Here is a 16,092-nt window from a genome sequence, read left to right as displayed (position 1 = left end):
CAGTGACAGAAATTTAGAAGAAATTTGTTTTAAGGTCTGTTCATGCAACACTGTTCGGAATGTCCTGGAGCAACAGGTGATTGGAGTAAGATTCCACCAACTGCTGCTGAAACCGACCAAGGAAAGAATTGACTTCTTACTAGAAGTAAGGCCACAAGTGAACATTTAACTGTTTTTAAAACTTGTGTATACATCAAAATGCAGATCTCGATTTTAATAATAGTTTAAAGTTGAGGCATTACTTAGCAATTTTGTTTGTATTCTATGTATTCATATGTAAACATCATTTTATGCCAATTCACCTGACCAGTGTCACTGCGAAACCTATGAATGACTGGTTTTGAATGGACGTAGATGTTGCCTGACCTCAAAGAAGATCCTTCAGGTGGTTGATTCCTCACTTCACCTGAGTTTTAGAATGATCTATTTGGCTGTGGAACCAGAACCTTTGGCATTTTTCTCAGTCTGTTGTGCCTTTGCTGGATGTTAGGAAGAACTATTCAAATAGTCTACATTTGTCTACTCTTACATTGTCCTGAAAAGCTTTCTCTTTGAGTATTCAAACAACTCCTTTTTGAAAGTTATTGTTTAACCTAATTTCATCGCCTTTGCACATTGTACATTTCATGTCATAACATGTTCTGCTTAAAAGAAAATGCATTTGTGTCATGTTTGTTTCTTTTGCCAATGATATTGAGCTGTGTCCTCCAGTAACTGATCCTTTTGTGCTTTGAAATAATTTTTCTTCCCAGTATATCAAAATAATTCATTATTTTAAACACGGGAGATGCTGAGATTAAAGTTGGGATTGTGGTATTGGAAAAGCACAGCAGGTCAGACAGCATCTGAGGAGCAGGAGAATCGATATTTCGGGCATAAGCCTTTAATCAGGAATGAATGCTCCTCAGATGTTGCCTGACCTGCTGTGCTTTTCCAGCACCACATTCTCGGCCCCTTTATTTTAAACATCCCGATTGAAGCTTTTACTGGATTTTTTTTTTGAAGTGTAGAACTAAATCACTTGTTTCCCTCCTTTCTGGAGTACAAGTTCCACAAATGCTGGTTCCTTTCATATTTCACCAAAGTGTTCAGCTAAACAATTAATGTAATCGAATTAAATAATATAATTACCATTTAAGACAAATGTATAACATTTTCACCATGTAAATAACCATTTTAGTAAGATTATAATATTTTGTATTGTAGGCATGTGCACGGTCATTAAATCTGGACAAAGCTTCAGAAGATTCCAAACAAAAGATGGCTGCTTTCTTAAAGTAAATATACAGTTCTTCTAAAGTGTACTTCACAATTTTCCATTTGTCTAATTTCTATCTTCCCATATCATAACAAATTGAAAAGCTGGAGATTTTCAAATGTTGTTGAGAAGTTCCTTTTTCTGTTTGGTCTTCCTTAAGTAGAGCTGTACCTGGAGCTCCTAAATCCTAAAGGGATACTAACCTGCATTCACTGCATGTTGTTGATCCCAAATGCTCGCTAATTGCATGTTATCTTTTAGATACTTTTAAGCTGTATGTACATACTGTGAAAGTCCATTTTGGGCAGTAGTTGATACTAGGCTGTATACGTCATGTTGACACCCATCTCTGCTGGTCTCAGAGAAGATACTTAGTAGATGTATTTGTTTGACCATTCTGAAAATGTAATTAATTTAAATAAAAATTTATAATCGATTGCTGGTTCCATTTGTGTATAACTTGTGTGAATTTGTGTACATCCTTGTTTTATTTCAGACTGCTGTGGTCTTACTTTCATTCCCTCTTTGCATCCATACTGTATTAAGATCGATGCTCAGTGTGCTGTTTTATGTTCCAATGCTTTTTCAGAAAGTGCTAAATGAGTCTCCCCATTAAATGGGATACATTGGACTCTTGGATGGACTGGAGCTTTTGCAACGTGATGAGCATTTGATTATTACATAGGGTGAAAAGTTAGAATCCTATTAGGCAGCAAATATCATGCAAAATTTTAAATATTCATTCATTGGCTTTTGATACTTGTATAGGAATTTGTGCCAAAGTTTAGATGACCCTCAGTTTGTTTTCATGATTTCCTCGCATGATATGTGCATGAGACTGTTTAAGGATGAAGAACGGAAGCTGCTGCTTGATCAAATAAGAAAGCGATCGCCTCGCCTTAATCTTTCAACTAAGCCATTGACTGTTTTCTATGATATACCTGGTAAGTCTGATACAGCACCTCAATCAAATAGATCAATAGAACAATGTGATTAGTGTTTGCTTTTAGCTTAAAATGCATTTAGCTTTTGAACCAGTCAGTATAGTGATATATTTCTTTCACGTGCGAGAATATAATTTCACTGGTTCTGACAGCCCTTTGTTTCCATTCATGCCACACCCCAGTCCAACTTTGCTGTTCTTCCTTTACAAGCTGACTCAATATGTGTTTGTTGCCCTCTTAGAAAATAAGGGCTTCACTTCTAACCCTAACATGAGATTTCTGATGCTATAAGCTGTTGACTTTCCTCTCCCAGTGGCTGTTTGTATATTCAACAAGCTGGGTCCAGTTGGAATAGATATGGTGCTGACCAAAAGCGAGACACAAAGCGCAGAGTGACATTTAACAAATTAAGAGCAGAAATGGGCCGTATGGTTTTTCAAGTCTGCATCACCATTCAATAAGATCTGGCTGATCTGTTTGTGTTTCAAGTTTCACACTCCTATTTACCACCTGTAACCTTAGATCATTTTTAGGCAAGGGAATCCATCTTGTTTGCCTTTAAAGTATTCAATGACTCTGCCTCAGAAGGAGGTGGAAGTAGAGTTCCAACGTTGTTCAATTCTCTAAGAAAAAAAATTTCTCCTCATCTCTTTCTGAAAGGACTGTCTAATTTTTGCAGTGTCCCCTAGGTGGGGACTTGTCCACAAGAAGAAACATCATTTCCATGTCCACCTTGTCAATACCGTTTAAGAACTTACCGATTTCAGTCAAGTCATCAGTCACTCTTACAAACTGCAGTGAAAGCAAGCTCATTCTCTCAAATGTTTAGATATCTGGCAAACCTTCTCTGAATCACTTCCAAAGCCATTACATTCTTTTCTAAATAAGGTGACTAAAACCGCACATATTTGAGGTGTGGCCTTATCAATGCCCTCTATAACTGATACATAACACCCTACCTTTTATGCCTAATTCCTCAAAGGTCCCTGACCTGATGGACTTCATCCTGTGGGCTGAGAAGAGGTGACTAAAATGGTTTTAGATATGCTGGCTTTTTGTGCTATATGGGTGGGATGCAAGCGGGGCAGGATGCCACAGTGCGCAGTAAGTCATTAAATGAATGCTTAGGGTCAATTTGGATCATGGTGGGTGGGGGAGTGATGTTGTTTCTGAGTGGAATCAGTCAACAGTGACTGTTTTGGGTGAGGAGTTGTCATGTTTGGGCATGTGCTTGTCAGGAGCCCATGGATTGTAAGGGAGTGTCTGAGGAGTTGTAAGTAAATTTGGCGGTCTTTTTAAAACCAGGAACAAGCATACAGGGAAAGAGGGTTGTTGGTGGAGAGTGATACAAATAAGTCCAAAAGTTATTTACCCAAAATAAACTTCAATTTCATATTTACGGATGTTGTTAGAAAAATGTTATGGACTTTCAGACTTTTGATCATTGTGATTTTGATGTGTTAACTTTGCATGTAATTACATTTTCTAGCATCAGCCAGTGTCAATATTGGTCAGTTGGAACACCAGCTCATCTTAACAGTTGATCCAGGGAGAATTCGACAAATTCTGATTGAGCTCCATGGAATGACATCAGATCGGCAATTCTGGACCGTTTCCAACAAGGCAAGTAATTGAGATTTTCCAAAGTGATGTTAGTCTGTTGTAAGTACTCTACAACATGTGATTTACAATATTTATCTTGTTGTATTTACACAAAATCATTTTTCTTTCAGTGGGAAGTACCAACAGTTTATGGCGGAGTTATTCTTGGCATCAAGGATAATCTGACCAGGGATTTGGTTTATATCTTGATGGCTAAAGGTTTGCATTGCATTGCAATTAAGGTTAGTCTTGAACATACAGTTTTCAAGCACTGAAATAGCACAGACTTAGTTTGTGACTCCAAGAAGACTAAAAGCTTCTTGGTGCTTTTACTTTGCAATGATATTTTCATTCATGCATTTACCTTCTGCTGACACTTCAGTTTTTTTTTAAAGACCTTGTGCAACTTGTCTATTTCAATCCACATTTTCTGTGGTGAGTTAAGGCAACAATTTTAGATTTATTTTTAAAGTTACAGATATCGTAATGGATTTAAATTATTTTTTAACAGTTGCTCTTGACAGTAAATAAAAAAGGCCATGAAATTACTTTTCCAGTTGATAACATTGTAAGCCAGTTTCAATTTGAATTCTGGCAGCTATTCATGTTGAAAACCCACTTGACCTACATTTGACAGTGATAATGTGAAAACTTTATAATTGAATTTCATCCAAAAAAATTATTTCTTCTTTCATAGGGTGGAGGTTAGCTTTTCTCACCCTTAGACTGAAAGACTTGCTCAGCATTTTAGAGTGCAGTTAAGAGTCAACTAGCTACGTTGCTGTGGGTCTGGAATCACACTAAAACAATAACAAACTGGATGGGTTTTCACTGCAAATGATGATAGCTATTATGATCACCATTACTACAACTGTCGTTATAGTCCACATTTATAACTCGACTTTAAATTCCACAAGCTGTCATGGTGGGATCTTAAGCCCATCTCCCCAGGGCATTAGCCTGGGCCTTTGGATGACTAGTCGATTGACATTCTTATTGCACCATCTTCTTCCCAACATTATCACTGTAGCAAAATGTTGAGATGTAAGCTAATATGTCACTAATATGTTTTTAAGAATAAAATCTAAAACTAAAAAATGAATATAAAATTAAAAACTTGCTCAGACTTCAATTGACCGAACTGGGGCGGCATGGTGGCTCAGTGGTTAGCATTGCTGCCTCACAGTGCCATGGACCCAGATTCGATTCCAGCCTCAAGTGACTGTCTGCGTGGAGTTACATTCTCCCTGTGCCTGCATGGGTTTCCTCTGGGTGCTCTGGTTTCCTCCCGCAGTCCCAAGATGTGCAGGTTAGGCAGGTTATGCTAAATTGTTCATAGTATTCAGGGATGTGTAGGTTGGACGCATTAGTCAGGGGTTAAATGTAGGGAAATGGGTCTGGGTGGGTTACTCTTCAGAAGGTCAGTGTGGGCTTGGGCCAAATGGCCTGTTTCCACACTGTAGGGATTCTATGAATTATGCCCCAATTCTGGATGTTATTTGCAGTCTCCTCTTCTTTCCCAATAATTCATGACCTACATCTGTCCATGATTTGCAGAGCCTTTATAATGTCACTCCAGGTGGAGCTGGTATTACCATTGCATTCACCCATCACAGGAAATATCCTAATAACTGACCAGCCAAAGAGTCATGGCTCAGTGTTGCCTCCAACAATGTTATCTATGTGTCATCCAGTAATATTGTCACTCGGCTTAAGACCCAGTGCAGTCTCCAATGTTATTGTCTAGTACAGACTGCACTTTACGGCAATTAATTGGGCAGCTCAAGAATAAATTGCAGCATGATAAGAATTTGGGGGTGGTGATACAATGTCATCAAACTCATCTAAAATATGGGAAAATGTATAAATGAGAAGTCCACCTGCCACATTTAAATTATAAGTTAATTTTGACCTTGTTTAAAAGCCAATTGAATACAATTTTTCATTGCTCACCAAAGTGTGGTAACACTTTGAGGCAGGTATAGCAAGACAGCACAAGTTTGGAATAAGGTTTGCCACCGGAATGATAGCTGAATGCACCAGGGGATTCTGTTGATGAAAGGGACAGCATCCGTGTTATTTCTGAGTTCATATTTTGAGTGTTTAATTAAACATAAAGATGGATTTAGAAGGCACAGTATATTTAAATTTGGAGCCATGATTGATTTCCTCATTGTGGAATAACCTCTCCTGTTAGATGATGTCCTGGCCTAGTGTCACGATTGAGCTCAACACCCCTCCTTTTGCAACTCAAATTTGCCACTGTCCCCTTTGAAAGCCACAGATGATTCGCTAAAATGCATAGGCCAGAGCAAGTCTGTAATGCTTTGTTTCTATCTTCACGGTAGGCAATGCAAATTACATGCCAGAAATAGTGTAACTGAGGGCCCACAAAGAGAGAGGAACTCTCATAATCAACAGGGGAAAAAGTATGTGAGAAACGCAATTCGACAAATCCCCAGAACTTGATGATGCACATCTTGCAGTTCAGAAGAGACACTGAATGTACTGGTTTTTGATTTTCCAAAATTCTGTATATTGTAGTGTCCCCAATAGGTTGGAAAATTTGGGAGCTGCTAATCAATAAAAGGTTGAGAAAGAGAAAACAGTGAATTGCAGTGAGGTAACAGATGGAATATATTTTGGGGAACTCTGAAGTTATTCATGTTGGTAATCAAAATAGAAATTCAAAAGTTTTTTTATTAAAAGGTGTGAGCCTCATCATTTTTGATGTTCAAGGGGATGAGTCCATTAACATTTAGGAAAGAGTGATGTGTTGGCCTTTGTTGCTAGAATTAAAAGGACGTTGGTGAGACCATACCTGGAGTGAAGATTTGATTTCCTTATGATTTATTTGTGTTGAAGGTAAAGGTTGAGTAGGTTGGTTCCTGAGATGAAAGAGTTATCCTCTGACGCAAGTCTTTCTAGTAAATTCTCAGAACTTGGTGTGCAGTGCCTGGACAACTCAGGTCATTAGTATTTAAGAGTTTAAAAGAATATTCCAAAGATCTTGACAGTGAGACACTGAAGAGTTGTTTCTCCTGGCTGGAAATTTCTTCTCATGGGATTGTGATTTTTCTGTGCTGAACATCATGGGGGCTTCATTGTTGAGAATATCAAATTGTACCAATCCCAACCTTGAATGGTATTTTTACATTCAGTCAAGGAATCTGGACTTCACTGGCAAGGCCAATGTTTATAACCCATTGCTAATTGTTCACCACCATTTTCTGAAGTATATTTGGTTTTGTACAATAAATGTTGGTCTAGGCAGAGAAGCTCATACTCTTTTTTTTTAAAGAAAATTAAATTCTGGCCACCCCAAACTTATCTTTTAGGGAATCAAGGGATCCAGGGAGCAGAGTGGGAAAGGAAAGTGGAGGCATAGAATCAACCATTATCATTTTGGATAACAAATCAAGCTCAAGTTGAATATTGTATGCATGTTCCTATATTTTACATTTTTATGTACTGAACAAACAATAAATAAGATCCTTGGTGCATTCTAGAAAAGTCTGACAGCAATGTGCCTCCTTTGTGTGGTTCTACTAGATAAGTGAAGGTATCATCACAACACAAGAAAACCCTAAAGTAGAGCTAGTCAATCTAGTACAACTAGAAATAAAGATTTTCTGACAAATTGCAATTGATGATATAATTGTCAATTATATTATCAGTTGTTTGCACTAGCTGTTTCTTTTTTTTTTGGACAAACAATTCCCCCTTACGGTTAGTTCAAGATTAGATAAAATTTCAAATCCCCTCTTTTTGTTTCAGGATTTCATCCATGCACGGCAACTCTATTCCTCCTGCCTAGAATTGGTGACAGAATTTTCTCCAAAACTTCGCCAAGTTATGTTGAATGAAATGCTGCTCTTGGACATCAGTGCTCACAAGTGTGGGACAGATAGTGCAGGAGAGCGTCCACCAGCTGACCTTGTGAGTCGGGTTAGAGGTTACCTTGAGATGAGGTTGCCAGGTAAGGGAATACTTTTGCTGGCTTTCAAAATATAAAGTTTAAAAGTTATGTTAACATGGTAACTCAAATTTTAGTCGTCATAAGGGAAATGGTGAAATGAGGCTTAGTGCTTACAATAAAGAGTTAAAACTGAGGAGGACTTGACTTGGAATCATTTTATGGACCTTCTAATGGTTAGCTCCAGAATAATGTACATTAAGACCATAAATAGATCACCTTTGCATCACTTTGTTCAGCAAGAAGGGAAGAGGAGGGAAGAAAATTGTAATTATACAAAGCGTTTTGTCTTTTTCTTTAAAAATGCACACCAACAATTGTTGTGACTAATTAGTTGTTCCCTTGTCATCTGGTCCATCTGACTTGTGCTACCTCAGCTCAGTCTGTGGCTGTTTGAAGTTATTTTAAATACTCAATAAAGATGGTTTTCAGTCTTCATTTTGTAATATTGCTGTGTTTGTTTCCAATGAACATATGACTATTGTTGATCAGTTACCTAATGAAATTGATCACAATTATAGAGAGGTCAAGAAGCACCTTGGTAGCAGTTGATGCAATTAATCACAGTAGTCTTCATGAAAATAGGTTGTGTAAAGTTAAAAATTGTTCATTTCAGTTTTCTTGTTATGAGGTCTGTCAGACCTTATCAGACACGTAACTGCAGTCACTGACTGAACAATAGAAACAATAAGTTGCATTTATGTAACACTTATATAATATCCATGAGTACTTACAGGAGCACAATCAAAAATGAACACAGCCATATTTATTTAAAAATGCTTGTTAAGTAAATGGATTTGAAGAATGTTAAAAAGAAGTGAGGGAGTTGGATTGACACTTAAGTTTAGGGAGTGAATTTGAGAGTCTGGAGTTTGGGTATTTGGAGGTAATGTCAAATAAGGTGGAGAGGAGAATTATACATGGTTGGAGTCAGATCATTGACTAGGGAGAGCTTTGGGCTGATGAAGGTTAAAAAGTTCAGAAGGTTACCGAGGTAAGAATGTACAGCTTGGATCATTGTGTTTTTTTTCTCACGGTATTTTACTTTCTGTCATTTTAAGTGGTGCATTTCAAATAATGGTAGTTTTAATTTTCTGATATTTAAAACCTCTGCTGTGATAATTTAATAGCATTAAAAATGTATGTCCTGCTACTGATATTGCATTCCTGATTGGTGCCAATAGTATTGTTTTTGTCTTTAAAGTTCCCTCAGTGCATTAAGAGCTGAGTCAGTTGATGCACAAGGCCACCATTTTATTCTCTTTTACAGCATATCCTGGTGGTAAAATATCATCGCGTCATTCAGCCATGCTAAGAGAAGGTAAACTGAACACTTGGCCGGCTGTTTTTGATCAACATTAAAGCACTTATTTATTTTGTTTGCACTGTAGTTAAAATTTTGTATTGGTGAAAGTGGCACTGAATAACTTTGCAGTTTCCAGCACGTTTTATTCATAATTGACATCTACAAAATCTTTATGCTGAACCTGCAAAATATTTTGATTGGAATCCAAAGTTATGCTTTGCATAAAAGCACACCCTTATTTGTTTTCTTGTATTGTATCTATCTTTTCTGTTTTCTTCCCTAACCCACTCTGATTCTGAGTAGCCTACGCAGCCAAGATAATTCTTTAAATTCTGAAATTATATGCAGAGTTTAACTTTATTCTATGTTGAGTGCCTTATTTAGATTAGTGAGTAAGACCAGCATTTTTACAGATATGTTACAGCTGTTTATAGAAATTATATTTCAGATCTTTTCAATGCAATTATTTATACACTACCAAAAAGTCAACCTGTGTAACTAACAGTTTATAAGTTACTTAATGGTTTTGATTCTCAAAGAACATTTTTGTTTTCTATGTGAGTAACCATAAGCACCTCTGACTAGTGTGAACCGTCATTATTGTAATGCTGAGAAAGTATTGGAAGGAATGAACCTGAGGGTTCCCTGGATGGGTTAGTGCATTTATGCCCAACATGTTATTGTGGAGAGCTGAGTCCATCTTCCATAGCTAGGAAATGAGCTATGTGTTACTAAAATACTTAAGAGTCAGAAGCAGGATTAAATGCAAATTTTACAAAACCAATTGTTTTTCTACAGTTGCTAATTGGTAAAATGTTAGTATTAATGAATTGGTCAAATATCCTCAAGAATGGCAGGATTCATGTGCAATCTTGTGATCCATATTTACGTATTTTAGAATTTTTATTTTCTGCAATGGAAGGTCTGGTCTTGCCCCTCTATGTCCTTCTAAACTGTCCATTCAGATTTACAGGATTAAAAGATTTTTGGATGGGGAAAAGCCAACCATGGTTGACCAGGGAAGTTAAGGGTAGCATGAAATTGAAAGGAAAAATAATGTACAAAGTGGCAAAGAATAGTGCTATATGAGAGGAATTGGAAATTTTTAAAAACCAATAATAATCAGTACATTAAAAGTGATGAGGAAACTAATGGGGCTAAAGATCAATATATCCCCTGGACTTGATGGGTTGCATCTTAGTATATTAAAAGAGATCGCTACAAAGATTCCTACCAGTGCATCCAGTAAGGCTCCTTCAATTCTAGAAAAGTTGAAGATTGGATAACTGCCAATGTAATGCCTTTATTTATATAGGGAAGGACAATAAAAACAGGAAAATATAGACCAGTTACTGTACTTTCTATTACTGGAAAAAATATTAGTGTCTGTTACAAAGTGTAGTAGCAGACCGTTTTTTTAAAAAGTGCTCAAGCAGATTCATGGCTTCATAAAGGGGAAATCATGTCTGACAAATTTTAGAATTTATTGAGGTGGTAACAACAAGAAGGATAGGTAAAGGGGAAGCAGTGGATGTAATATACTTGGATGTTCAGAGGCGTTTGATAAAGTACCATGCATTGGGCTACTTAATAAGAGTGTGTGAGAGGAAATATATTAACATGGGTTGAAGTTTGGCTGACTAAAAGAAGACAGAGTTGGGATAAGGGGAATGTTTTCAGAATAGCATGCTCTAACCAGTAAAGGACTATAGGGATGTGTGCTGGGGCCACAGTTAGCATATATTGTATATAATGACATGGATAAGGAAAGTGAATGTACAATAGCCAATTTTGCACATGCCAAAAAAAGTGGGAAGGCTAAAATGAGGATAATAGATTAGATTTCCTACAGTGTGGAAACAGGCCCTTCGGACCAACAAGTCCACACCGACCCTTCAAAGAACAACCCACCCAGACACATTCCCCCATGTTTACCCCTGATTAATGCACCTAACACTGTGGGCAATTTAGCAATGCCAATTCACCTAACCTGCACATCTTTGGATTGTGGTAGGAAACCAGAACACCTGGAGGAAACCCATGCAGACACCGGGAGAATGTTAGAACTCTACACAGACAGTTGCCCGAGGTGGGAATTGAACCTGGGTCCCTGGCACTGTGAGGCAGCAGTGTTAACCACTGAGCCACTGTGCTGCTATAAAATTCTACAGAGGGTATTGACAGGTTATGCGAGTGGACAAAACTTGGCAGATGGAATGCAATGTGGAAAAATGTGGGGTGATGTGCCTTCGCAAGAGAAAGATATACCGAATATTATTTAAATGTAGAAAGCTACAGCTCATGTGGATTTGGAAGTCCTTGTGCGTAAATCACAAAACCCAAGTGTGCAAATTAGGCAGCTAAGAAGGAAAGCAAGTGGATTATTAGCCTTTATTTCAAAGGAAATGGAGTATAAAAATAGGGAAGTCTTGCTGCAACTGTACAACGCACTACTCAGACCACAGCTAGAATGCGGTGAACAGTTTTGAGCCCTTAACTGTGGAACGTTATACTGGCATTGGAAGCAGTCCAGAAAAGGATCACCAGGCTGATACCAGGTATTACAGGGACAGGTTCAGTAATTTGGGCCTACACTCATTAGATTTTACAATGAGAAATGATCTCATTGAAACATAAGTTTCTTCAGAGACTTGACAGGATAAATGTGGAAAGGTTATTTCTCCTCGTGGAAGAGTCTAAAATCAGAGGACATAGTCACAAAATAAGAGGTTGCCTTTTTAAAATAGAAGTGCAAATTTCTCCTAATGGAAGGAATTAACCTTTGGGTTCCTCTGATGGGTTAGAGCAGTTATGCCCAACATGTTACCATGGAGAGCTGAGTCCACCTTCCATAGCTAGGAAATGGACCATGTGTGATTAAAATATCTGGAATTCCTTACTACTGAGAGCTGTCAAGGCTGGGTCATTAAAGCTCTGTCTATCTGAACCATTAATAGACTTAATCAGTAAGGGAATCAACGATTATGGGGACAAGACAAAACAGTGGAACTGAGAATGATTAGATCAGTCATGACGACATTGATTGGCAGAGCAGACTCAGTGGGCTAAATGGCCTGCTTTTACTTCCATGCCTGATGACCTTAAGACTTGTATAGAAAGCTGTTTGATCCAGTACAACTGCAGACTGCAATTTTGGAAGGTAGGGATATCTGTATTTCTTGCTGTTTAGAAAGATGAGGCGTACCCAAAGTGTTTAAATTATCTGTGCAGGACATGTGAGAAACAAGTTTTTTTCTAGTTATTTTCTCATTGCAGCTGGTTCTGTTTCACTAAACATTAATGCATGTGCATTTTCAGCTAGTTATGGATAGTCATCGGGCCAGGAATACTTCCTAATTATTCTCTGCTGCTTCATAAAGGTTAGTCATAACATCCCTACTGAGACAGTTTAGACCTGTTAACTTTATTCAGGTCAGGGATGAACCAGGGACTTACCTGGTCGTGGGGTGATATTGGAACCTCCAATAACTGTTCTCATTTCCAAGCACTAATATCCTCACGTTAATCAGTGTTTTAATTCACTAAATGTGTATTTTGATGTATTATTGCTAAGGTAGTGGCGATTTAAAAATAAAAGAAACCCTGATGTTCTACTGTTTATAGATCTGTATTAATTATTTCAAATGTTTCAGACATTCCATTGCGACAAATTATAACTGAGGAGTGTGTTGCTTTCATGTTGAACTGGAAGGAGAATGAGTATCTGACACTGCAGATTCCTGCAGCACTTGTCCAGAACAATCCATATGTAAAGGTAACCAGATTGCTGTACATTTCCCAGAACTCATACTTGTCATGTCTTGCTCATTTGGCTGAAACTATCAAGTCATCTTGCAAAAGAACTTTGCAACACCTACTTTAGGATCACGTCACTGGATTCCAGTGTCTGTGTCCCTCTGTTTCTTCCATATCCTTTTTCTCTGTTGGCATGTGTTGTAGTTATGTGAACAGAGCAGCTAAAGGATTAAACCTTTAGCTAACCCCATTCATCCCATACGTTCAAAAAGAGTTACTGCCAGATATTCATACTCTTCATTAAGATCATCCTATATAACTAAGTTTTTTTAAGAAATGTGATATCATTCAGGAATAAAATCTCTTCCATGTACAGGTTGTAAGAGATTAAGGGGCGGCACAGTGGCTTAGTGGTTAGCACTGCTACCTCACAGCACTAGGGTCCCAGGGTCGATTCCAGCCTTGGGTGACTGTCTGTGTGGAGTTTGCACATTCTCCCTGTGTCTATGTGGGTTTCCTCTGGGTGCTCCGGTTTCCTCCCACAGTCCAAAGATGTACAGGTCAGGTGAATTGACCTTGCTAAATTGCCCATATGTTAGGTGCATTAGTCAGAGGGAAATGAGTCTGAGTGGGTTACTGTTTGGAGGGTCGGTGTGGACTGGTTGGATCGAAGGGCCTGTTTCCGCACTGTAGGGAATCTAATCTAAAATTCTAGTGAGAGCTTTCCAAGATATTGAGATCCAATAGATCTAGAAAGTCAGAACATTTTTTTTCCCCTCACTTACAATTGTACAGTGATTTCTGAGTTTCTGTCAAAGTGTATTACTTGTTGGAAGCATGTATCAATGAATTAGCTACGTATGCCAATACAACCAGCATCAGGAATCTAGCTTCTCCTGTTGCTGAAGCTATGAGGTTCCCAATTCCATCAGATGTTTCCATATTCCAAGAGACTTAAGTGGCAGATTAATTACTCAACTAAATGTAATTTAATTTAGAAAAGTGCATGGCAATGCAAACTGGTGCAGAAAAGAGGAGATTGTTTTCTGTGCATGAGGTTTTCATTAATGTCTGGGAAGATTATTTGCATGTGATTGATCGCTGTCAGGAATGTTCAGTGTGAAACTATGGCGAATTAAATCACAGACCAGAATTGTGATTCTGGCAAACCTCAGTGAGTAGTGCTGTTTTTGTGACTGTACTGCTAGATTACTTGTTTCTAAAAGAAGTAAATGCTGTCAATGCATAAATGTTCGGTAATACTGGTTGATTACATTTCACAGAGTAGCAAAGTTATGGATTGGATATCTGTTAAAATATTCAGGACAGAGCTAAGTAGTTGATTTTGTTTTCCTCTGTGTATCTTCTAGCTGGGGCAGCTTTTGGCTGCAACTTGTAAAGAGCTACCTGGCCCAAAAGAAAGCAGAAGAACTGCTAAAGACCTGTGGGATGTAGTGGTTCAGATTTTCTGCTTATCTAACCAACACAAACGAATCAATGATGGAAGAGTCAGTTTAATTAAACATCGAGAATCCACACTGGGAATCATGTATAGGTAACAACTTCTGTTTTGCACTGAGATTTGTGCACAACTTAAGGGACTCATTACAAACACTAAATGTATTAAATCGAATCAATCAGGTATAAAATATTGCATACTCTGCAAATGACCTGGAGTCCTTTATATTTTGCATAACTTTGCACAAATAAAACGAAGGTAATAAAATGAATTTCTTGACCTGTTCAGTAAGCTATTCATGTAGATAAAATATCACTATATTGTACAAAATAAATGCAAAAGTGTCATCAACTTGGTTGAGAATGTTTCTTGCGAGTCTTGTTTGTTCAAAATGAGAAATTTATTCATTCTGTCCAGAGTTAGTGTGTGAACAGTAAAGTCTAATGTATATTAATTTTCTTTTTTACTTTAGGAGTGAACTAGTTACGTTCATCAAGAGACTCAATGTATGTATCAAGGCTGTTCAAAAAATTAAACCAGATGCTATTTAACCCAATTTCCACTTCTATATCATGTGATGTGAAGGAATTTGTTACTGTTTCAGTGCATTCCATTTAGCCACAACACAGCTTCAGAGCCTTTATCTCTTCCTCTTATCCAGCCCTTGTATACTTGAACTGAACAAAAGATGGCTAAAGATTTTTGGGAGTTATTGTTTCCACAACAGCATAATTGAATACTCAAATGGAAGCTAAGCAGTCCTATATTTCTCTTATGCACCATTTTGTATTTGATTACTTGGATTTTAGACATGCAGTGAAGCAAGTTGCTGTGGACTGGGCAAATCCAGCTGGGATAAAGAGAGGAAATATATCCTTTTGAAAACAAGAATTATCCTATAAACAAAAGAATGTAAGAAATAGGGGCAGGAATAAGCCATTCGGCACCTCAATCATACCTGCTGTTCAATGATACAATGACTAGATTCCCTACAGTGTGGGGACAATAAACAGTAGGGCAGGAGTAGGCCATTCTGCTGTTTGAAACTGCACCACCATTCAATATGATCATGGCTGATCATCCTCAATCAGTATCCTGTTCCTGCCTTATCCCCATAACCCTTGATTCCACTATCCTTAAGAGCTCTATCCAACTCTTTCTTGAAAGTATCCAGAGACTTGGCCTCCACAGCCTTCTGGGGCAGAGCATTCCATACACCCACCACTCTCTGGGTGAAGAAGTTTGTCCTCAACTCTGTTCTAAGTGGCCTACCCCTTATTTTTAAACTGTGTCCTCTTTTCGGGACTCACCCGAAACATGCTTTCTACCTCCAGAGTGTCTAATCCTTTAATAATCTTGTACGTCTCAATCAGATCCCCTCTCAGCCTTCTAAACTCCAGCGTATACAAGCCCAGTCGCTCCAATCTTTCAGCGTAAGATAGTCCCGCCATTCCGGGAATTGACCTTGTGAACCTATGCTGCACTCCCTCAATAATCAGAACGTCTTTCCTCAAATTTGGAGACCAAAACTGTGCACAATACTCCAGGTACGATCTCACCAGGGCCCCTGTACAGCTGCAGAAGGACCTCTTTGTTTCTATACTCAATTCTTCTTGTTATGAAGGCCAGCATGCTATTAGCTTTCTTCACTGCCTGCTGTACCTGCATGCTTGCTTTCATTGACTGATGTACAAGAACACCTAGATCTCGTGTACTGCCTCTTTACCTAACTTGACTTCATTTCGGTAGTAATCTGCCTTCCTGTTCTTGCCACCAAAGTGGATAACCACA

At 38.1% G+C, this 16,092-nt stretch overlaps 1 protein-coding gene across 7 annotated transcripts in view; it reads left to right on the top strand.

The window, feature by feature from the left end:
* Positions 1–16,092, top strand: part of ints8 (integrator complex subunit 8) — an 83,667-nt gene that overhangs the window by 43,334 nt on the left and 24,241 nt on the right. For 6 of the 7 annotated variants that reach the window (XM_072570195.1, XM_072570194.1, XM_072570196.1 and 3 more), the window contains 10 exons: positions 4–145; positions 1,207–1,277; positions 2,027–2,202; positions 3,692–3,825; positions 3,936–4,046; positions 7,582–7,783; positions 9,051–9,101; positions 12,740–12,861; positions 14,213–14,397; positions 14,774–14,807. In XM_072570195.1, coding sequence (XP_072426296.1) covers positions 4–145; positions 1,207–1,277; positions 2,027–2,202; positions 3,692–3,825; positions 3,936–4,046; positions 7,582–7,783; positions 9,051–9,101; positions 12,740–12,861; positions 14,213–14,397; positions 14,774–14,807 — 1,228 coding nt within the window. The remainder of the gene's footprint in view (positions 1–3; positions 146–1,206; positions 1,278–2,026; positions 2,203–3,691; positions 3,826–3,935; positions 4,047–7,581; positions 7,784–9,050; positions 9,102–12,739; positions 12,862–14,212; positions 14,398–14,773; positions 14,808–16,092) is intronic. The other variant, XM_072570197.1, reaches the window with a different exon arrangement.

Source organism: Chiloscyllium punctatum, chromosome 5 (assembly GCF_047496795.1).
Source record: "Chiloscyllium punctatum isolate Juve2018m chromosome 5, sChiPun1.3, whole genome shotgun sequence".
Taxonomy (NCBI): Eukaryota; Metazoa; Chordata; class Chondrichthyes; order Orectolobiformes; family Hemiscylliidae; genus Chiloscyllium; species Chiloscyllium punctatum.
The sequence above is the reverse complement of the archived record's forward strand: the minus strand, read 5'-3'. Positions and strand labels throughout refer to the sequence as shown.